The sequence below is a fragment of the Quercus suber genome, unplaced genomic scaffold (genome assembly GCF_002906115.3).
Source record: "Quercus suber isolate HL8 unplaced genomic scaffold, Cork oak 2.0 scaffold_114, whole genome shotgun sequence".
Taxonomy (NCBI): domain Eukaryota; kingdom Viridiplantae; phylum Streptophyta; class Magnoliopsida; order Fagales; family Fagaceae; genus Quercus; species Quercus suber.
Genome location: NW_027069579.1, coordinates 273019 through 296513, shown reverse-complemented (window position 1 = coordinate 296513; position 23495 = coordinate 273019). Strand labels below are relative to the sequence as shown.

The 23495-nt window shown below is 35.8% G+C and overlaps 1 protein-coding gene across 1 annotated transcript; it reads left to right on the top strand.

Moving 5' to 3' along the window:
* Positions 1 to 283: 283 nt before the first annotated feature.
* LOC112014941 (vacuolar sorting protein 18) lies at positions 284 to 21923 on the top strand. Its single transcript, XM_065775552.1, is given in 23 exon segments — positions 284 to 483; positions 755 to 967; positions 1060 to 1199; positions 1758 to 1853; positions 1993 to 2060; positions 2263 to 2364; positions 2612 to 2781; positions 3075 to 3193; positions 3294 to 3413; positions 3580 to 3636; positions 4941 to 5000; positions 5621 to 5728; positions 6067 to 6209; positions 10738 to 10816; positions 12218 to 12280; positions 12374 to 12504; positions 14484 to 14589; positions 15185 to 15373; positions 16115 to 16342; positions 17433 to 17588; positions 17975 to 18136; positions 20922 to 21038; positions 21440 to 21923. Coding segments are annotated over 23 exon segments (2967 nt in total). The 5' UTR covers positions 284 to 317; the 3' UTR covers positions 21614 to 21923.
* Positions 21924 to 23495: the final 1572 nt, after the last annotated feature.

Sequence of the window (23495 nt, the reverse complement as noted above, 5' to 3'; positions counted from 1 at the left end):
GGGCACCAGTAAAGGTTGGGTCATCCGCCACGATTTCGGCCTCGGCGACTCCACCGGTTCGTTCCTACTTTCCATTTCCTCCAATATCTGAAATTCAATTTAAAAAAAAAAAAAAAAATCTTTTCCCGAATCCACACAATTCAAACACTTTCTTTCTTTCATATTGTCAATTCCATTAAAAATGTCGTACTTAGTACACAAAGCTCCCACCTTTGCGGGTCCGCCTTTCCCCTAATTTGTTGGAGAGGGAGAGTCTGATATGTGTTGCTAATAAAGTACTTAGACTTAAGCAACACGGGTGAGAATTGAATTGAAAGATGGATCCGGCAGGAAGACAGGTATTCACGGTGGACCTTCTAGAAAGATACGCCGCGAAGGGACGCGGAGTTATAACTTGCATGGCCGCCGGCAACGACGTCATTTTGTTGGGCACCAGTAAAGGTTGGGTCATCCGCCACGATTTCGGCCTCGGCGACTCCACCGGTTCGTTCCTACTTTCCATTTCCTCCAATATCTGAAATTCAATTTAAAAAAAAAAAAAAAAATCTTTTCCCGAATCCACACAATTCAAACACTTTCTTTCTTTCATATTGTCAATTCCATTAAAAATGTCGTACTTAGTACACAAAGCTCCCACCTTTGCGGGTCCGCCTTTCCCCTAATTTGTTGGAGAGGGAGAGTCTGATATGTGTTGCTAATAAAGTAAATTTTTCCTGATATTTGTGTTATTGGTTTTATTTGAGGTATGTTATAGAGATTGATCTGTCTACGGGTCGTCCCGGCGAGCAATCGATCCACAGGGTGTTTATTGATCCAGGAGGGAGTCATTGCATTGCCAGTGTAGTTGGAAGTGGAGGTGTTGATACTTTTTATACTCATGCCAAGTGGATTAAGCCTCGAGTTTTAACCAAATTGAAAGGTCTTGTTGTCAATGCTGTTGCCTGGAACAGACAACTCATTACTGAAGGTAGGGTTTTATCCACGCCTTGTTTGTTTGATTCATACATGTGGATATAGCCAAACATATATGCAGTTTGATTTTGTTGTTTTAAAACACAGCTTCGACAAAGGAAGTTATTCTTGGTACGGATAATGGCCAACTTCATGAGATTGCGGTCGATGAGAAGGACAAGAGGGAGAAGTATATTAAGTTTCTGTTCCAATTGGAGGAACTTCCCGAAGCTTTCATGGATTTACAGGTCTCTCTATTTTCTGTGTTTTTCTTCTGAAAACCAAAAAAAAGAATAAGGATTTTTGTTTGCTAGTTACTGAATATTTCTGACTAACTTGTGTGTTCCGTTACACAAGAAGCAACTAAGAAAGTTTTTCTTTGGATGGTAATAATTTTAATGCTTTGGTGTGTCGAGTTGCGTGCATTTGCTACGTATCCAGTTGATTTGGCTTGTTGGCCATGAATTTTCTGTCAGACAATGCCTAATCAGCTACTGTGGATTTGCTCAAGCTCTTCAAACCTTGTATGTTTTGAAGATTAAAGGATTCTGTTGCTTGTTCTGATAGATGAACTTATGAAGTACCTGTAGGGGGTCAAAACACTGGAATGCCATCTTTATTTTTTGGGGAAGGGGGGGTAATTGGGTGGGGGCAACTGGGTTGCTACGTATTGGAATGAGAGCTAGATAGATTAAAATAAAGCTGTCTTGATTTTCAGAAATTGACACTACAGTTTATTCTCAAAAGGAATTTATCTGTGTACAATTCTAAGGCATTCTGTTTTGGTTTCTTTTTTTCGATTACAGATGGAGACAGCTAGCATAATGAATGGAACTAGATACTATGTAATGGCTGTTACTCCTACACGACTTTACTCTTTTACTGGGATTGGATCCTTGGAGGTAAGATTAACTCTAACACCCAATTTTTACAATGAACATGTCTGACTCTATGGTGGGACAATTTGTTATCTACTTATAGCTTCTGTCTTCTTATTGTATAATTTGAATTTTATGCTTATTGATCATTTTAAATATTTAGACTGTTTTTGCAAGTTATTTAGATCGTGTCGTGCATTTCATGGAGCTTCCCGGTGAAATACCAAACAGGTAAATGCATTTTTTATTTGAACATTATTTTGAATAACTTATTTACAAAATCAGACACTAAAACTGTAGAGGCTGGAATATTATTTTATACTTACATTGGAAGGTTGCTTCTCTTCTATAAAATCAATTATTTATGGTACTTGGCATTTCTTTTTTAGCTTTCTGAATATGAGGTTTCCCTTTGATTTTGGTTTACTATCAGTGAACTGCATTTCTACTTCAAGCAACGAAGAGCTGTGCATTTTGCCTGGCTTTCAGGAGCTGGTATCTATCATGGTGGCCTAAACTTTGGAGCACATCATGGGTAAAGTTTAACATTATTGATTTTCTAGCTTTCATGTCAAATTTGGACCATTCATTTACACTATTGGATTTCTTACTTTAGTGGGTGCTATGTGGATTGCCTTTTGGAATGTGCTTATTGCACTTCCCTGATATAAGGAGTGGATTGTTTATTGATTTGTATCAGCTGTAGTTCAACTATGAAATTTGCTTTGTTTATTTATTTATTTATTTATTTATTAGTTTTTGTTTGGAAAACTCTTGGGCAGCTCTCCAAATGGAGATGAAAATTTTGTGGAGAACAAGGCTCTATTGGACTATTCAAAATTGTCCGAAGGTGCTGAAGCAGTTAAACCGAGTTCTATGGCAGTGTCTGAATTTCATTTCTTGCTTCTTATTGGGAATAAGGTCAAGGTGTGTATTCACTTAACTAGTTGACACTCTTAACCTATACTTATGAATGTGCTCTTTTCTTGTCAACCTTATGAATGCTCCAATCTCAATGCTGGTAATAAGTATAATGTTTTGGACTACTGCTATTAATTAATATGAGGTATAGTAATCTTGCATTATCTTTATAATGAGGTTTTGTCAGTCTTCTACCTGGAGTTTCCTACATATAACATAATACTTTTATTCCGTTTTTCAGCCCTATAACTTCTTTTCTAAGTCCTTTGAATGTTTTTGTTTTTGTTTTTGTTTTTGTTTTTGTTTTTGTTTTTTTGTTTTTTTTTTTTTTTGAACTTCAGTTTGACCTAACATCAGAATCAGTTTCCAGGGGTATCATTGGATTATGTAGTGATGCCACTGCTGGACTGTTCTATGCATATGACCAAAACTCTGTTTATCAAGTTTGTATCTTCTGATGACTTCATCTATTCTATTTTTGGTCCATGTCACGGTAGGAAATACCTTTCTCCCATACTGCTTAATTTAAGAATACCATGCCAGGTGTCTGTCAATGATGAAGGCCGAGATATGTGGAAGGTTTATCTGGACATGAATGAGTATGCTGGAGCTTTGGCAAATTGTCGTGACCCACTCCAAAGAGACCAAGTATACTTAGTACAGGTCAGACTAATTGATTTTATTGCAGTTGAACTCTTGGTTGTTCTGATTATATGCCTCTTTTGTAATTTCTTCTCACAATTTTTTTTCAATCTTTTAAGGACAGCATATATGTATCAACTAAATCTTGTTAGCTGAGTCGTGTATAATAGAGTGATTTGTGGTACAGGCTGAAGCTGCATTTGCCTCCAAGGATTATCACAGAGCAGCATCTTTCTTTGCAAAAGTGAATATCCATCACTTGATCTTATTCTGTCATTGTATTTAAGTTACAAATTTTGTTATTTTTACTTGATTCCTTATGAATGAACTTAGTATTTTTACTTTGTACTTCCTGCGTGCTTGGAGCATTTGTCTTAATAAAATTTGTTACTTATTAAAAAAAAAAAAAAAAAACCTAAAAAAGAAAAAGAAAAAAAAGGAAATAATGAAACATACCAAACATCTTTCATCTGTTGAGCTCAGAAAGATTTTAATTATATCTATAAACCCAAAAGACTTACTACTGTCTGATTTCTCAGGCATCAAATTTCTTTTTTTGAGTAAGTTATACAATGCAAGTGTTTTTTTTTTTTTTCCCCTTCTGTCAACAACTTTTTGCTATTATACTTGAGTAAAATGCAAGCTGTTGTACCTCATCCAGGCAAAGCCACCTGATCTGCAGATGCATAATTGACTCCTCCCTCAATTGTGCATAGTCTCATTCCCCATTTGAAGGATAGTAAATTTTGATTTATTTAATTTTTTTCACAAACATATTGATTTCAGTTGTGATTCTTCTGAATTTGAAAATGTCTAACACACATGCAACTCATTCTAATTCTTAATTCATAACACTGTTCTCCCCTTCGTACCAGTTTTTCATGCTTTTGTTAATTGATTCCTCCCTCAATTGTGCATGGTCTCATCCCCCATTTTGAAGGATAGTAAATTTTGATTTATTTAATTTTTTTTCACAAAGATATTGATTTTCAGTTGTGAGTCTTCTGAATTTGAAGGTGTCTAACATACATGCTACTCATTCTAATTCTTAATTCATAACACTGTCCTCCCCTTCCAACCAGTTTTCCATGTATGTGTTGTTGATTACTATTTCTAGCTTATGTTGGAGAAGAAGACACCTCAATTGTTCATTCTATCTTTCTTCACTTTCTCTTTCAATGGTTCTTTGTATCTTCTGGTGCCTTTATTGCAATTATGTTGCTGGCTTGTATCATTATCAAACTGGCTCTGACTCACTGGTTAACTGTCTTCTGAGGTAGCATATTAGATATAGTTCATATAACTCTGATCAGTTAATGTGACAATATTGAAACTTTTAACAGACCTGAGAATATACAGACGATTCTTTGTTGGTGAAATCACATAAATCATGAATAATATTTAACTGATGATGCTTTTTTCTTTTAACTTGAGAGCATTATTCTAGTTTATGTATGTGTGTGTGTGTGTGTGTGTTTTCTTCTTGTGTGTTAATTTTTTTTAATTATTATTTTTTATTTCTTGTAACTGACAGGAAATGTTTTGCAGATTAACTATATGTTGTCATTTGAGGAGATCACTCTAAAGTTTATTACCATAGGTGAACAGGTAGTCGGAATACCATTTCATTCTTTTGGCTCAATAAATATGTAGGGAAAATCAATATAACTGCTTTTTCTGCTGCATGCAATGTATCATGTTGGATGCAAGTGTAACACAATTTTGGAAGTTCTTGTACGTCAAGTTTATATGTTCCTCCTTTTTTGATTTTTTGTTTTTTTATTATTTTTATTTTGATTTTTTATGTTTGTGCTTTAGCAGATGTAATGCTGGAACTGGGGTTGAAGTAGGGAATATAGATTTTATGTTGCCTTTCATGTTAATTCCAGTTGGTCAAATATCCTTGACCCAGTGCACATTTCTTTTTACTGCAAGACAAATCATTATGAACGTATGTAGAAAAATCATGAAAGATGCAGATTTTAATTTTTGACTTATAACTGCTGCTAGGTGTGTAAAATTCTCTTAATTTCCATGTGGATGTAAGCTGTAAAAAATATTATGGTAGATGTATATTACATACAATATCTGATATATAATTTATGACTTTTGTCTTTGAGCCTTCCAAAATTATAATTATGAGATTGCATGAGTTTAGCTAGACTTCCTTTGACTGGAATAGCGTAGCATACATTTACAATATTATATTTTGCTTTGCTTACTTGCAGGATGCCTCGAGAACTTTCTTACTCCGGAAGCTTGATAATCTTGCAAAGGATGATAAATGCCAAATAACAATGATCTCCACTTGGGCTACTGAATTGTACTTGGACAAGGTTTGCTTCTTTCTATACTGAATTGTACCAATGCAATCTCTTTACCTTATTAGAGTATTTGGTATGTTAAGGCTCCTAAGGGGGTTTCTTTCTTTGTTTGTACTGCACCATTATGTGGGCATATTCCCTTAATAAACCACCATTACGTACTAAAAAAAATGCGTGAAAACCATTTTTGAGACGTGAAAGAAGATTAGGAGTTTTAGTTATCTTCAACATCACATGTATTGTATCATTTGAAAATATATTATCCATCCCTTGACTACAGTGATTGCAATGCATGGATTATAATGTTGCCATTTTTAAAATTAAATTTATATTTCATCAATTATTTGTAGATAAATCGGCTGCTCTTGGAAGATGACACTGCTGTGGTTAATCATGGTTCAGAGTACCAATCAGTTATTAAAGAGTTCCGTGCATTTCTTGGTGATTGCAAGGACGTATTAGATGAAGCAACTACAATGAGACTTCTGGAAAGGTAATTGTTAATGCAATCTGCTATAAATTGTTTGCCTCCCTTGAATACATGTGTCTGAACTATTCTTTCTAATCTTATTCTCTGCCCCCCTGCACCCACCGCCAAGGGGGAGGTGGGGAGGTGAGGGTGTCACATTTGCATCTGTTATCAGTATCTTAAATCTCATATGTTCTGTGATGGTGTATTGTAAATAAATCCATTAGAAAAGTGCAAAAAGGGACACAAACCCTAGTACAGGGGAAGCATACAAAGGAAAAACCAAAACAAGAGGGAAAAAAATCAATTAACATTTAAAATTCAGCTGATATAAAAAATCTAGAAAATTAGTCGAAGAAGTTGAAGTGTTAGTGCGAGCTTGTAACCTAAGCAGGGGCAAACAGGTAATGGGACTATGCTTTCTTATAAAACAAAAAAAAAAAAAAAAAATTGATATTAGCCTATCCCCACTCATTTACACTGTAAGACCATTGACCTTTAGGTCTAATGGCAAATTATGGGTCGAACACCCCCCCCCCCCCCCCTCCAAATAATTTTTTTGTTTGATAAGTAAGAAATATTATTTATTCATTAGCCTTTAAATAATCCACATCAAACATAATGGAATAGCCTACCAAATTTCAACCCTACCATACTTTTAAAATTTTCTAGTCCAACAAGCCTATAAGCTATCTCAGATCTTGGCATCACCCAAATCACCCCAAACAAACATAAGTCTTGTGCATTCTAGTAATGTAGGAATAGGAGATCTATGGACTCTCCATCTGATTTACACACAACACCAATTAGTGATTATGATACCTCATCTTTGGAGGTTATATAACGTTAAGATTTGATTCATGGTAGCTGTCCACCCAAATAGGCCATACAAGGATGAACTGCGACTCACCACATACCTCGCCAAGAGAATTCTGTCATTCCCATTACATTAGTCCTTGATATGGAAACCATGACCTTTTGAAAGAGACCATAGCGGTTTGTTTCGAACATCCTGAAGGATTATAGCAGTAAACAACTCATCTAAAAATAACATCATGGATTCAAGCTCCCGATCTTGGACTGGTCTCAAAAAAGGAGATTTCCAATGAATGTCTCCTATAGAACAATCCAAAAAATCTACCACCATAGCACCTCTATCCCTTGCTATAAAAAGTGTTTTAAGATTTTTTTTTTTTCAATGACCAAAGATCATTCTAAAATAGAATTTAGTGTTGTTCCTTACCTCCTAGTGAATAAGCCTAACAAAAGTAGCCCGCCCATTTTTGATGTTCTTCCATAGGCTTGCTCCTCCCCCATATCCATATCTTAGCAACTTATGTTCCAATAGAGTTATAAACTAAATAGAACTAAACTCCTGCCCCAAACCACCCAATAAAAAAGTCATGTTGGAATTTTTTTTTTCCCATCCTTTTGGCTAGGCCTGCAGGCATAGGGAACAAAGACAAAAAATAAGTGGGAGCCTAGAGAGCGTACTCTTTATAAAAATAAATCATCCTTTATGTATATATATATATTAAAAAAAAAAAAAAACAAAAATTCCAGCTAGACAATCTGCATTCCATTCACACTAAAATCCCATCTCAAACAGCCTTGGATTTAAAGTGAGCACCCAAGGGTAAACCCAAATATTTCAATTGCAAATGGCATGCATTACACAAGAATTTCAGCTAGCTCTTCCAAATTTGTTACCTCACCTGCAGGAGCTATCTCAGATTTGCTCATATTAACCTTTAAGCCTTAGACAGCTAAGGGTGTGCCTTAAATACTGAAGCTACATCACAGAAAATAAGATAATCATCCATGATAAATAATTGAGAGATCTTCATAAGAGCATCGCTAGCTGTATCTGCAGGAAAACCTGATAGATAACCCTGTTCTACAGCCTTAGAAATCAGCCGAATTAAAAGTTTCCACAGAAAAACCAAAAAGAGGATAGGCGATAGGAGAACCCTTTGCCATATGCCTCTAGTACTTTCAAAAAATTCTCTAGGACTACCATTCACCAGAATTGAGAAGCAAACTTTGGAAATACAAAAGGCTATCCACCTTTTTTACTTTTCCCCAAATCCATATCTTTTTTTTTTTTGATAACTAATAAGTTTATTGATATCAAAAAAGGGGAGCACCCTAGTACACTGGGAGTGTACAAGGGGGCAAACAATCAAGAACAAAAATTACAAGAATCTAGGAAATCAAGTAAAGATAAAAATGATTGGTTCTGCAATGCAGCCATATCTTTGCAACTTATGCAAAAATAATTCTAAATATACGTGGTCAGAGGGCTTTTCCAGGTCTAATTTACATTACACCCTTGGGAGCCCTTCCTTTATTCTACCGTCTAGACATTCATTCACAATTAAGACAATCTAAAATCCGCCTTCCTTGAAAAATACCATTTGAGTATTAGAGAGAAAGTCCCCTCACAATTTCCAATCTGTTTGAGAGCACCTTAGCATGCATACACTACCTACAAGGCTAATAGGGCTAAAATTCTCGACATTTACAGCAGTTTTATTTTATTATTATTATTTAAATCAGAGCAATGGATGTTGCTTTTAAGCTTTTTTCAGACATATCTTTCTCGTGGACGTTTTGAAATTACTCCATAACATTGTCCTTCACCATAATCCAACAAGTTTGAAAGAAGGTTACAGAGAAGCCATATGGTCCAGGTGCCTTCAAACTCTTCAATGCTTGCAAATCCTTTTCATCCTCAAATGATCTCTCTAACTTGGCTGTTGTATTAGCATCAATTGAATTAAAAGACAGTCCATCCAACTTGGGTCTTCAGTCTTCTGGCTTACTGCATAGATAGATTACTATAAAATTGCGGTATTTTGTTCTGGATCTCGTCTTGGTTCCATGTGACAGATTCAACGTCCCTTAGTTGTCCAAGTTATCCTATAAAATTGTTACCTGTGTGAACTGGCCAATCTATGCAAAAACTGAGTATTTTGATCCCCCTCCTTAAGCTATAATGCTCAAGATTTTTTATGCCAACTCATCTATTCCAGAAGAATCACCTTCCATAGTTCTACCTTTGAAATCTCCCTTTTACTCAACTCATTTGCTGACAGAATCCACTCTTTCTCTAAGCTGTCCATCGTCCAAACTTCCTCTACTAATTCTTCCTTTTCCGCCTACATCACTGAACTTCACCTTATTCCATATCCTCAAATCATTCTTCAAAGGCTTTAGATTTTTTGCCAAGACAGAACTTGGTGATCCTGAAAACTAGTAGCTGCACCACCAATTTTGAACTTTCGCTACAAAACCTTTAAATTTCATCCACATATTCTTGAACTTAAAAGATCCTCCTCCACTATTTATCCCATTGCTAATAAGAAGAATAGGGAAATGGTCCTACAAGAGCTAAGTGAGTGATAGCCTTTGATTCAATTGCTAAAGTGCACTTCCCACTCTGGTGATTTAAAAAAATCTGCCAATTTTCAACATGGATGTAGGATCATTGTTATTAGAATGCATGAAAGCACCCCCTTCTAGAGGAATATCTACGAACCCATGCTCTAAAATAAAATTAGAGAACTCCCATGTTGGAGAATGGCCCCTTATAGCTCCCATACTTTCATTCCCTTATAGCTCCCCTACTTTCACTCTGGAATTTGGTTATGTTGAAATCACCTCTAATGCACCATGGGTCCCCCCACAAATCATACAACCCACTAGTTTTCCCAAAAATAATTCTGTCCGAGTCTTTGTTGGGGACATATATTCTGTAGAAAATCCAAGAATAGTCGTCACGTACGTGTTTAAATCTACAAGACATAGAAAATCACCCACTGCTTCATCAATTCTGAATACCACATCTGCTTTCCATTCCCTCAGTAAGCATAACATGTCTGCTTCGGACATGCTCTCTAGAAATTGACTCGATTTTGATGTCTTGTAAGCATACTCCTCTCTTTCCATTCCCTCGGTAAATCTCTGATCCTTAAATCGCTTCTCTCCTTCATTTAATCCATGCTCATTCCAAGAATTTATATTCAGCTACATGATGATTCAACAAACAAGACCCTTCTCCTTTTTGATTTATTGCCCTTTTATGCAAATTCAGCACCCTTTTCCCCATACCTTAACTTTTCTGGAAAACCAAAGGTTTTTTCTTTGGGCAGAGGGGGGGTGGGGGGTGGGGGTGGCGGCTCAAGGTCAAATTTCATGTTTGGTTGATTAGTCTCAAAATTAATTAGCAAAGTATAAGGTGGGAAGTTGCTCAATTGTCCCAACATCTGGTTGATTAATAATCATGGAGATCAACTTCTTACCTAGCTAGCTTGAAATTTGTAGTTTGTAATTAGCTTTCTTATTATAATGCATGGTATTAACTGTTAACCCTAAAAAGTGTTATTGTAGTTTACTTATCTCATTTCTTTGTTATTGTGACTATTGATGCAGCACCATGCTTTCTATTGAAAAGGCAAAACTCATTTCTTATGCATGTAAGTCTCTCATAAATTTCTAGTCAAGTTAAAGAATGCTTAAAACTTTGTTTTTCTTTTGGAATGTGCTACAGTTATGGTCGGGTTGAAGAACTAGTATATTTTGCTAGTCTAAAGGAGCAGTATGAAATTGTTGTTCACCACTATATTCAGGTGCTTTCTTTAAGCTTTGAGTTTCTTGTGGAATGTTTGTCACCTGTTGCTACTACTACTTATAGATTAACTCTTATATCCTTTTTTTTTTTACGTAAAATAGTGATTGTTACATTTAGACTCACACTTTCTTAAGTGTAGCTTCTGCTTTTAATTTTCTCGTTCATAGTCATGCTATGTTTTTCCTTGTTGATGTACTTCCAATTCCTTGTCATTCTTTACTTTTTCTAAGGTTCAGCTTTGAAATTTTTTTGGGTCTCACGGAGTTGTCTAATGCAAACACTAGGTGGTCTTGGAGATTTTTTTTTGGGAAAACATAGTCCAGCCTTTGTAGTTTCATGTGGTTTTTAGGTTTGTTCTGCCCTCCCTAATTTTATTAATAGCAAAAGGTCATAACCCTGAGAAATTTTCTACACAGAAGCCCTACTAATAAGTAGCGATATTCTACCAGCATTGAGAGGATATATGGTACAAGTCCAAGAATTACCTAATACTTATCCTCCTTTGGCAGATAAACCCTGGACTGCATACCAAATTCTAAAGATTCTTAGAGAGGATTCCTTTGCCTTCTACTGCATCAGTCCAAAGATGGAATAAAATTAGATGTTTTGAGCTTAGTGTTTTATCCAATGGGATTTGAAAGATGTTTTTACTAGAGACCAAATACTGGCACTCTCCTCAAACCAATAACATCTTTCTCAACTCTTTGATTTCTAGTAAGGAAGCCCCATAATATTGAGAAGGCTGACAGACAACTCTCAACATGACATATCAGGAGAGGGCATTGATACAGACAAATCTCAATATACCATACCTGTGCTTGTTGCCTCTGCTATAGGGTCCCACACATATTGGCTTTTGCTTTAAAAATCCGGGCACTTGTGAGTTGTGCAGTTTCTCCTTGGCTCAAAAGAAAATGAATAAAGAGTGGTGGAAGTTTTTTTTTTATTGGTAAGTTTTCACACTCAACCAGTGGGTGTTAAGCCCATGACCTTACCCTCCATGCTTTCTTATTGGAGGAGGTGCTGTTGGAACTAGGGCTCATGGGTGAGTGGAGGCTAAAATTAGAAGCTGATATAGTTATTTGGTTATCCAGTGGGTGTTAAACCCATAAATTTACCCTCCACCCTTTCTTTATAGGGGGAGGAGGTGTCATTTGAACATAGCCATGGCCTTGGCTGCGTGCCCATGGGGCTGCCATGGCCAAGTAAATCTTGTTGAAATTAAGTTTAATAATCTTCTTGCAAATCCTTGATTATGGACTAAAATTTCAAATTACTATCCAAAAAATTGGGATTAATTTTTAAAGTTGCACCCTCTGAAGAAAAATTATGTCTCTATCACTACTTATAGTTGTCATTTTTTCCTCTCTCTCTCTCTCTCTCTTGGTTTTGTATTCAGCAAGGAGAAGCAAAGAAAGCACTTGAAGTACTTCAAAAACCTGCTGTTCCTATAGACCTTCAGGTAGGATAAGAAAATTTCAACACTGAAATCTACATGTTGGGTGATTTTTTCCCCACTCTTGGCCCTCCATAAACATTGAACTCTTTTTTGCAGTATAAGTTCGCCCCAGACCTCATCATGCTTGATGCATATGAAACTGTGGAGTCGTGGATGGCCACAAACAACCTGAACCCGCGGAAACTGATTCCAGCAATGATGCGTTATTCAAGTGAACCTCATGCAAAGTAATGTGCACCTACTTGGATCTTTGATCAACCATATATTCCTTTCAGATTCATCACAAATTTTTTGTGATAGTAGCATTATGTTGTAATGTTCATGGTTAAACTTGCATGCGATCCTGGAAATTGTCGTAGTTCTAAATTTGGTCAGGATTATTGATTCAAAGCAGTTGCAGCTAACACCTGAATCTGGCATGATCGCTTGTAGTGGTAATGAATTTTTATTTCATTTGGCTCTTCACCTTTTTCAATTTTAATTTGGTAGAAAGGAAATGTGTTGAAAAGACCTAAGCAGCAGTGCAAATAGTGTACAAGTTAAGAGACATCAAAGACTTAACATCATCTGGTGGAAGAGAAAGTGAAATAAAATCTATGTAGAGGCTCTTTACTTGATACATTAAATGCTCTGGCCAAATTCCTTCTTCAATAAGAATGGCTGAAGGGTAAGGTTGGGTAAGGTTAATCAAACACCCGAGAAAACTAACCCAATTCAGATCAGACAGTTTTGCCGACTCAATTAGTTGAGAGAGACTGGATTTTAGAATGCAAAACCTGATCTTTTTTTGTTAGACATTGGGGCCTCATCCTATGAACCTGATGCACCCAACCAAACTGACACCCAATGACCTTTACCCATTACACCTCACCAATCATCACTGTTTCTCTTCCATGTCCCCACTTTGCCTCCTTTCTGTCCTTTGCCCACCTTGCCATCAACCTTTCTGGGCCCATGTCCTTCACAATATGATCTATAATGAGATTCAACAGAGATCTTTGCCAAATCCAACAGAGATTGCTATGTTGGCCTTGACACCACCTAAAATTGCTGGCATTGACAAGGTGAACCAGCAAAACCCCAATCTGATTGTCAACATAACCTTCCTGATCTGTCTATAACCCGCATGTTCCTAGTTGGCAGCAGTTGAGCTATCTTCAAACCTGAAGTGATCAAGTTGGTTGGCAAGTTGACACTTATCCCAAGCCTGACCTATCTGTGATCACTCCTAAGGTGAGGTCATGGATCATGGATTCAATACCCACTGGGTGAATATGTAACCTGCCAAAGGAAGAAATCATCAGTTGATAAATTAGAAAATTTTGTGCATTTCTTGTGTAAAAAATTGTACTATTGGTCATTTTTTAAATGCCGAGATTTTCAACTCTTCACCCCCTTGAATCCAATGGATTTAATAATTCTTGCAATGTCAAGCCCCTTAGCTTTCTATTGTTTTGATAGGCCTCTCTGATGGTCTATGTGGTTATATTTGTACATATTCCTACTCACCATTTATTATGGATCTAGTATAAATGCAAGCAAAGTAGCCTGCTTACTCTCCAAGTAGTGTATGTTTGAAGCAAGGAGGCATTAAAAACTAGACCATGCTTTTAGGTTTGCTCATAAAAAGCAAATTATGTCTTTGTCCTAAAAAAAAAAAAAGAACTTTTTGGTTTGATTCACTAGACCATGCTTTTAGGTTTGCTCATAAAAAGCAAATTATGTCTTTGTCCTAAAAAAAAAAAAAGAACTTTTTGGTTTGATTCACTAGACCATGCTTTTAGGTTTGCTCATAAAAAGCAAATTATGTCTTTGTCCTAAAAAAATTCTTTTGTTTGGTTATTTGATTCATGAATTTTGATGTGGAGCATTCTCTGATCACCAATTGAGATCGAGGATATACTCAGTTATCTTCTGTGTTATATTTTTGCCTTTTTTTTGAAATAAATTACAAGAACATTTGCATTTAAGTAGTTATAGTACTTCCCTTATGGCTCGACAAATTCATATTATGGAGAAAATTACATCTTGTCATTGTCAGATACAACACTTAAATTGATAAAACCAACATTAGAAGTTACTGAGACCTTTTGAAGTACTGTTTCTGTTTAGGGGTTAGTTATGTATCTAGACTTTTTAGTTTATTTTTTATATTTAAGTATAAACTTTGTATTAATGGTTTATTGCTACTATATATCACATGCAGGAATGAAACACATGAGGTCATCAAATATTTGGAATACTGTGTTCATCGTTTGCATAATGAGGATCCTGGAGTTCACAACTTGCTTCTCTCCTTGTATGCCAAGCAGGTTGATTTCCTTACTTTAGAGTTTTGAAATAATTTTTGTACTATATGCTTTTAAGTTAATTGTACTGTAATTCTTTTTTCATGCTTTATCATATATTATAATTAATGCACTCTGTATTGAATTATTGATGTCATGGTGTCGGTGGAATATGGTTTGGCCGATGCATGCTATAAATCTATCAATATTTCGAAGCATTTTTATCAAAACTTCCTATGTCTCCCTTTTTTTATGAATTCAATGTCAAAATAGTATCTGAAATATATTTGATTTTTTTTTTATTTTTTTATTTTTTTTTATCATTCATAAATTGTTTTGATCATATAATAAAGTGGAAGTTGGTCAGTTTTTACAGTGACTTAAAGCTGACTCTTTTGTCACTTCTGAAACACATGTATGTTAGTTTAAGATTTTGTGGAGTGAATTGAATTTCTTTTGGGTTCAAAAATTAATTATTTCTTTTGGGTAAAATTCATGCCGTTATTATATAAATATATATATATATATTTATATATTAACTTACTCTGGCATTTGTGTACAGTATAAATTACACTGCATATAGAAATTGAATTTTGTTTTTTCTTTCATATTCTATCAGGAAGATGATAGTGCACTTTTGCGTTTCCTACAATGCAAGTTTGGGAAAGGAAGGGAAAATGGCCCTGAATTCTTCTATGATCCCAAGTATGCCTTGCGCCTATGCCTCAAGGAAAAGCGAATGCGTGCCTGTGTTCATATATACAGCATGATGTCTATGCATGAAGAAGCAGTTGCTCTTGCCCTACAGGTAGCAATTTAATGCTAACAATGTTGTTATTCTGCCTTGTTTAATTTGAATACATTGTAGTTTAGTTTTTCCATGGCTGTTTCAATAGTTTTCCCCCAATTGGGGTTCAAGTGATAACCTAGTAGTAATGGCATCCTTTGTGGTGCACCATTTTTGTGGTTCTAAACACACCTTCCCCTCCCCCACTGTATATCTATCAGAGAAAGGGGGGGGGGGGGGTNCTATCAGGGAAGGGGGGGGGGGGGGGGGGTGTTGGGGGGAAAGAATCCCCCATTGGAAGTATGGCATTTTACTTGTGGGGTTTTGGGTAATTTTGTCATCAAAACGTGTTGAACTTCTTTTTTTTAATAAGTAATAAAATTCTATTAATGAAAGAAAAGATCAAATGGTAGAGCTTCTTAAAGAAGTACAAGATACCCCATAGTGCAACATTGAATAAAAGATACAAATAAACTAGACTTAAGGTCAATGATTTCATGTCCTTGAATGTTCAACTATTCCATGCCCTTGGCGGTAAGTTGTGGTTGTTGCATCCTAATAATTAGAAATCTCGCATATTTGGAGGCTAGAAGTCTAGAAACTCGTTGGTTTAACCATACCCCACCATGTGCTGTCTTCTTATGTGTGGAACGTATGCAGATTCTTAGGCAACGTACTTGTTTTTAAACTTTCTAATGGTTATCTTTGCTTTCACTTTAGACAGCATTTTTATCTTATGTAATTCTCCTTTTGGTGCATTAGGTTGATCCTGAGCTTGCAATGGCTGAAGCTGACAAGGTTGAAGATGATGAAGACTTAAGAAAGAAGCTTTGGCTTATGGTTGCCAAGCATGTTATTGAACAGGAAAAGGGGGCTAAACGGGAGAACATACGGAAGGCAATAGCATTTCTGAAGGAAACAGATGGCCTTCTAAAGATTGAGGATATATTACCATTCTTTCCAGACTTTGCTCTGATTGATGACTTCAAAGTGAGAATTTATCATGTTCAATTTTGTTCTAGTTTCAGTGATCACAACGATTCCATTTATACCTTGGGCTACAATTCTTCTTTTGAAAAATTGAACACTCCTTTTTATTTTTTTTTCCTGTTCTTGCTTCATAATTGATTTAAATCTATATTCACTAATTATTCTTAAGTTCCATGTTAGTTATATTCAACTGTTCTTTGTACAAAGCAACTCCATTTCAAATAATTCTCTTCTCCTCAAATACCGATTAAATACAATTCATTTGCCTTTAGAAGAATCTTTTCAGTTATATCCTCAAATCTCATATGATTTTTAACATTAGCTCAGGCTAATTCCCTCCTTTTGATAATGGATTTTTTCTTCTTTAATGCCTGATCAAGTTTGGTGGCCATTTGCTGGTGTTTCCAATGTGGCAGGGCTTGCGGTTTACCCCCATATCTAATATTTTAGAGTTTTCCCTTCCATTGGTCTTCTGCGTCTGGATTTCATCTTATGGCACATAATGAATGTATAAAAACCCATAAGCTTGCTATTTCCCCAAGGGTTAATGGGTTTAAGACTTTCTTGTGCTTTGCATACAGTAGTTGAGCTGCATCCCTCTGTTGGTTCTGCCTTAGTTTTCTACCACATAACTTCTGCTCTCTTGCACTTTTTATTTTATTTTAATAAATGCTTCGGTCCTAAAGGTTTTGAAGAAAACCCAAACTTCTGTAAGCTTTCTGGAGTTTGAAACTTATATAGCATTTCTTCAATGTGCCAAAAACAGAAAAGAATTTTTTCCTTATGTGTCTTTTTACCTTTCAAATCTCATTTTTATAACCTCATGTCAAAATTTCAAGGGTGCAATATGATTCTGTTATCTTTAAAAGAAAAAAAAATATTGTTAAACAAATATTATGTGATACATGTTCTTTCAGAAAGTAGTTGATTTTTCTAATAAAAAATTGAAGACGGCATGTGTCTAAATGATCCTATGTCTAATATAACCAACTTTTGGATTACTCTTACTCACTTTTTTTTAATCATTCTACTTGCTTTTAAATTTGTCTTTGGATGCCATAGTTCTTTAATTTCTTTTATATGTATGTAGGAGGCAATTTGCTCATCGCTAGAGGATTACAACAAGCAAATTGAACTACTGAAACAGGAGATGAATGATGCAACACATGGTGCAGACAACATCAGAAATGATATCAGTGCACTTGCTCAAAGATATGCTGTGATTGAGCGTGAAGAGGAATGTGGGGTATAAATCATCCTGATTTTTAGTTGCCATGGACAAGCCAAAAATTAATTGAATAACATTACAGTTGTTAGTTTGTGCATGTTTGAAGATAATGTGAATTCACTTATGCACCACTTAGATTGGAGTGGAAGCAAATTATCATACTTCATATGGTTTTCTTTGATAGTGCTCCGTCTAATTACTTAAAAAAATTTTAGAGTTCCAAAACTGGCATCTCTGATTTAAATACCTACAATGGAGCAATCTTTTTGGCCCCGCCACCCCTCCCCCACCATCTCCCAAAAGGAAACCCTTTTCTTTTCCCCCCATTATTGTGAACTGATTGAGTTTTTAGTTAGTTTTGTGCCTATATCTGAAATGTGACTTCTGCATCTGTGAATTATCAGGCTTGTAGGCGTAAAATCTTAACCGTGGGTAGAGAGTACCAGATGGCTCGGGGTTACACATCCATCGGACCAATGGCCCCTTTCTATGTCTTTCCATGTGGACATGCCTTCCATGCACAATGCCTGATTGCTCACGTGACACGTTGTACCAATGAAGCTCAGGTAAGTTGTGGTGCTATTACTTTATTGGATTTTAGCGTTAGCATAAGTTTATGGCTATCATTGTTTCTGGTTAGTTTATCACTGGCTGTGTCAAAAGTTTGTGAGATGTATCAGAGATAAGTTTAGACTAAAACTATGACACATTTCTTAGATGACTAGTAATGTTCAGGTGTGTTAACTAGAGGGATCAGATTTTTAACGTGATCTACTGCAAACATCATCTGAAGGAATAATAATCAAAGCTTTATTACTTATCAAAAAATAATAATAATAATTAAAAGATTTGTTAAAACTAGGGGGGAGAAAAAAAAGGTGATTTTGATTGCATTGACAAGCACATAGTTGAGACATATGGCCCCTCTGAATGTGAATGCAGTTGTACCACTTCATTTGTCTGTTTCCCTTAAAATGGTGGGAAAAAAAAAAACTGGGAAGCTCAATCAATAATTTGGGGTCTGACACCGAGTGTTACAGAATATCATGGGTAGAAAAATGTTCAATTACTTAAATTCTGTTTTGTCACTAGCTTCTGTCATTGTTGGCTTCTCACAAAATTGTATATAATTGAAACTTAATGTGCTTGGTACTCTCAGACTGAAGGAAGCACATGCTTTGACTGCTTGATTAGAGCATTCCCATCAAGGGTTTTAAAAAAATTTAGCATTTACCATCTCAAAAACCAACTTTATAGCATTTGACACATCACTTTACAATTCACCCTACATTAAAACTTCTATTTTTTTACCACTTTATTTAAATATTCTTTATTCTTTATTCTTTATTTTTAATTCAATTTTTATTCTCTCTCTCTCGCTCTCTCTCTCTCTCCCTCTGTCAAAACCCAATAGCTGTAGAAGACTAGAACCTTCTCCCGCTCTCCACCATGCTCCGTCGGCCTAAAACACTTCTCATCCCTTCGAGCCCTCTCTCTAAAATTGAGCTACCTCCATGGCCGGAGCTTTTCAAGCTCATCACCTCCAACCACAGCCCTCAACAACTTCATTCTCTGCTCTATCTCTGAATGCAAACCCGATCCGAGCCTATCTAGACTTCGATGCCTTTGATCCAAACGAGGCAAAGCCTCCTCGTTCCCCCACTGAACCCAGCCAACGCCAACCACCGCACACGATCTCAGCAGTGGATTTGCAATGAGATTTTGAGGGTTTTTCAGTGGGTTGTTGCTGGGTTTTGGGGCTATTTTTGGTGGTGTGTACAGAGGGATTTTTAGGATTGATTTTCTGGGTTAAGGAAGCTGTTTTCCTGTGTTTGTTTGTTTTTTTGGGTATTTTATGGGTATTTTCAGTGAGGTTTTGGGTATTTTTTTTTGTGCTGATTTTCTGGTTTTTTTGGTTGGGTTTCTGTGTGATTGCAGTGGGGTTCTTTCTGGGTTTTTTGGTTGGGTTTCTGTGTGATTGCAGCGGGGTTCTTTCTGGTATTTTCTGGATTGCAGTGGTGAAAGAGTTGGCTGAGATGGTGAGAGGGAGAGGAAGAAGCTTGGGTGAGATGGTGTGACAGAGGATTTTGTGAGATGTATCAGAGATAAGTTTAGACTAAAACTATGACACATTTCTTAGATGACTAGTAATGTTCAGGTGTGTTAACTAGAGGGATCAGATTTTTAACGTGATCTACTGCAAACATCATCTGAAGGAATAATAATCAAAGCTTTATTACTTATCAAATAATAATAATAATAATAATAATTAAAAGATTTGTTAAAACTAGGGGGGAGAAAAAAAAGGTGATTTTGATTGCATTGACAAGCACATAGTTGAGACATATGGCCCCTCTGAATGTGAATGCAGTTGTACCACTTCATTTGTCTGTTTCCCTTAAATTGGTGGAAAAAAAAAACTGGGAAGCTCAATCAATAATTTGGGGTCTGACACCGAGTGTTACAGAATATCATGGGTCGAAAAATGTCCAATTACTTAAATTCTGTTTTGTCACTAGCTTCTGTCATTGTTGGCTTCTCACAAAATTGTATATAATTGAAACTTAATGTGCTTGGTACTCTCAGACTGAAGGAAGCACATGCTTTGACTGCTTGATTAGAGCATTCCCATCAAGGGTTTTAAAAAAATTTAGCATTTACCATCTCAAAAACCAACTTTATAGCATTTGACGCATCACTTTACAATTCACCCTACATTAAAACTTCTATTTTTTTTACCACTTTATTTAAATATTCTTTATTCTTTATTCTTTATTTTTTATTCTCTCTCTCTCGCTCTCTCTCTCTCTCTCTCTCCCTCTGTCAAAACCCAATAGCTGTAGAAGACTAGAACCTTCTCCCTCTCTCCACCATGCTCCGTCAGCCTAAAACACTTCTCACCCTCTCCATCAGCCTAAAACACTTCTCATCCCTTTGAGCCCTCTCTCTAAAATTGAGCTACCTCCATGGCCGGAGCTTTTCAAGCTCATCACCTCCAACCACAGCCCTCAACAACTTCATTCTCTGCTCTATCTCTGAATGCAAACCCGATCCGAGCCTATCTAGACTTCGATGCCTTTGATCCAAATGAGGCAAAGCCTCCTCGTTCGCCCACTGAACCCAGCCAACGCCAACCACCGCACACGATATCAGCAGTGGATTTGCAATGAGATTTTGAGGGTTTTTCAGTGGGTTGTTGCTGGGTTTTGGGGCTATTTTTGGTGGTGTGTACAGAGGGATTTTTAGGATTGATTTTCTGGGTTAAGGAAGCTGTTTTCCTGTGTTTGTTTGTTTTTTTGGGTAAAACTTATTTCCTTCCTTTTTTCCCTCCTGAATGAATGAACCTTGCAGGCAGAGTATATACTGGATCTGCAGAAGCAACTTACTTTAATTGGGGGTGAAGCAAGGAAGGATTCAAATGGTAGCCTAACTGAGGAATCCATAACCAGCGTGACCCCGGTAGATAAGGTCTGTACTTTCATGTGGTTCCTCATTTGCATTTTAGCAGCATGTATCTTTTTATGGAAATCAGAGGCCATGGCGCTATTCCTTTTGACCTGTACTTTATTGGTTCATATGGAGTTTGATACCATTTGAGAATGCATTGCTCTGAATTGCATCTGATTTGCATTTACTTCTAGTTTCCTTCCTTAGTAACAAGCATTTCATTGTTGACCACTATCTACCAATCAAATTTTTAGTAATGTTTGTTTTCACTTTTTTTTGCTTTTGATTCTGATGCAATTTAATAGTTTAACCTCTTCAAGAAAATGCTAAAAATCTCATCTTCATATGAGTGTTTGAGCACAAGCCTATTGCTTCTCAAAAGTTAAGCTAAACTGACTAATTTATGTCCAAATGATGGCCAGCTCCGATCACAGTTGGACGATGCCATAGCCAGTGAATGCCCATTTTGCGGTGACCTGATGATCCGTGAGATATCTTTGAATTTTATCCTCCCGGAGGAAGCACTTCAGGTTGCTTCATGGGAGATAAAACCAAGTAGTCTTGGAAGCCAAAGGACTCTTTCCTTACCTTTATGATCATGTTGTCTGTCTGTGTATTCAGTGCCTCTTTTTCCCAGGAGTGTTATTACCTATGGTGATTTGCTATTTTGTTTCTATTGTTTTTTGTTTTTATTTTCCTTTTTCCTTTTTCTCAACTGTATTGTCCTAATGTCAATTTGGTCATGATCAATGGCCCTCAATGATTAATTTTTTTATGGAGCCCTGAGGTAGTTGGGTCGATTCCTGCCTTCTTAAGCGCAGAATTTGCTTTTTGTAGTAATGTAATTTCCCCAATGATTGATTTGTTACAGTTTTAATTTGTTTCCTATTGTAAAATCCTTCTCAACGGGGGTTTTTTTTTTTTTCTAATCAACCATATTAGTAGTTGATGGAAGTTAGGATTTTCTTTTTCTTGTTCTCGATAATGCAGTTCGAACACAAATGAAGCACAAACAATGCGTTTCAGTAAATGTTGTTTTGTGGGCTCAAACTCTTCTTTTTTATTTCGCACATTATCTCTTTTTTCCTTCCTTAGTTCTCTCTTTTATAAGGTTTCTGAAAATCGGACCAGATAGATAACTGAGATAGAATTGGTTCATCATTCTCCGATGTAATTGCCAAATTGGAGACCGGTCAAACCAATGGTGTCATAAATAATTTTATAATTATTCGAATAAATAACATAAATATATAATAATTTTATGACTAATGTATTTGCCATAAAAGATGTTTAAACTTTAAAGAATACAATTTTAAAGTGAGTTTTCCACTCATATTAAGAAAATAAAATTAACAAAATGTAACTAAACATATTAATACTATAATATAAAGATAAGAATAATTTTTTTATTAAATAATAATAAGACTCAAACTATACAAATAAAGAGTTAGATGATAAAACATTAACCTTACCTTTTGGGAATTAACAAAACTCAAAGAAGGATTAAAAAAACCAAAAACAAAAGGAAAATTTTCATTTTAAATCTTATAATTTAGGGGTGTAAGAGTATTTACACCAGTATAGCTATTTTAATATTTTAGCAAATATATAGCTAAAAGCTCCCAAAAAAAAAAAAATCACGCATTAGTCTTAATATTGATTTGTATTTTCTCCAAATTTTATTGATTTGAATTTTGATCAATTTTTCCCCAATATGCATGATGATGGGTATGATGCCCAGTTGAGTGTATGTCTACCATATATGGGCGAGTGGCTGGCAGCTTGTGGGTTTGATACATTGTTGATTTTTACTCTGGTTTTTGGATTCAATCTTTGTCTAATGGAAGGTGGGTTTCCTGTAAAGATTGTGGAGGACTCTTTTACTAATTTTCAACTACTTTCTGTGACTGAAGTTAATAAATTTGGATGATGATGTGAAATGTATAATTTAAATTTCGTAAGTTATGATTGGATATATGATTCATGTTAAGTAATTTCCAGTGTTATAGCTGTAGATCAATTTTCCCTAGGATTGAAGTTATAGTGTTAATTCCCTAGGATTTTTCCACCTAGTTCTTATTCCATTACCATCAGCCTTCGATTTCCCCTTACCCATATTTGCTACAACTTCCTTCTATACTCATTGAGGCATTTCAACGAACAATTTGTATGCATATCAGTTTTCAGTTACGCATGAGTCATGAAAAATGCAAAGTAAACTCACATATATAGTTCCAATACGTCTACACTTGATGAGAAACACCCAAAATTACATGAAGCAGAGAGAAACCCACATATTAATGTTATGGAAAACACAAAAATCACACACAAATGTTAAACTAAAATTACACACAAGTTTTGTACAAAACCACAGATTGAAGTGTGTTCATGGAAAACAAAATAACCAGACACCAATAAATCAGAGAGTATGAAAAGTTAGACAGAACAGTATCCGTGAATGCAGAGAACCACAATGGC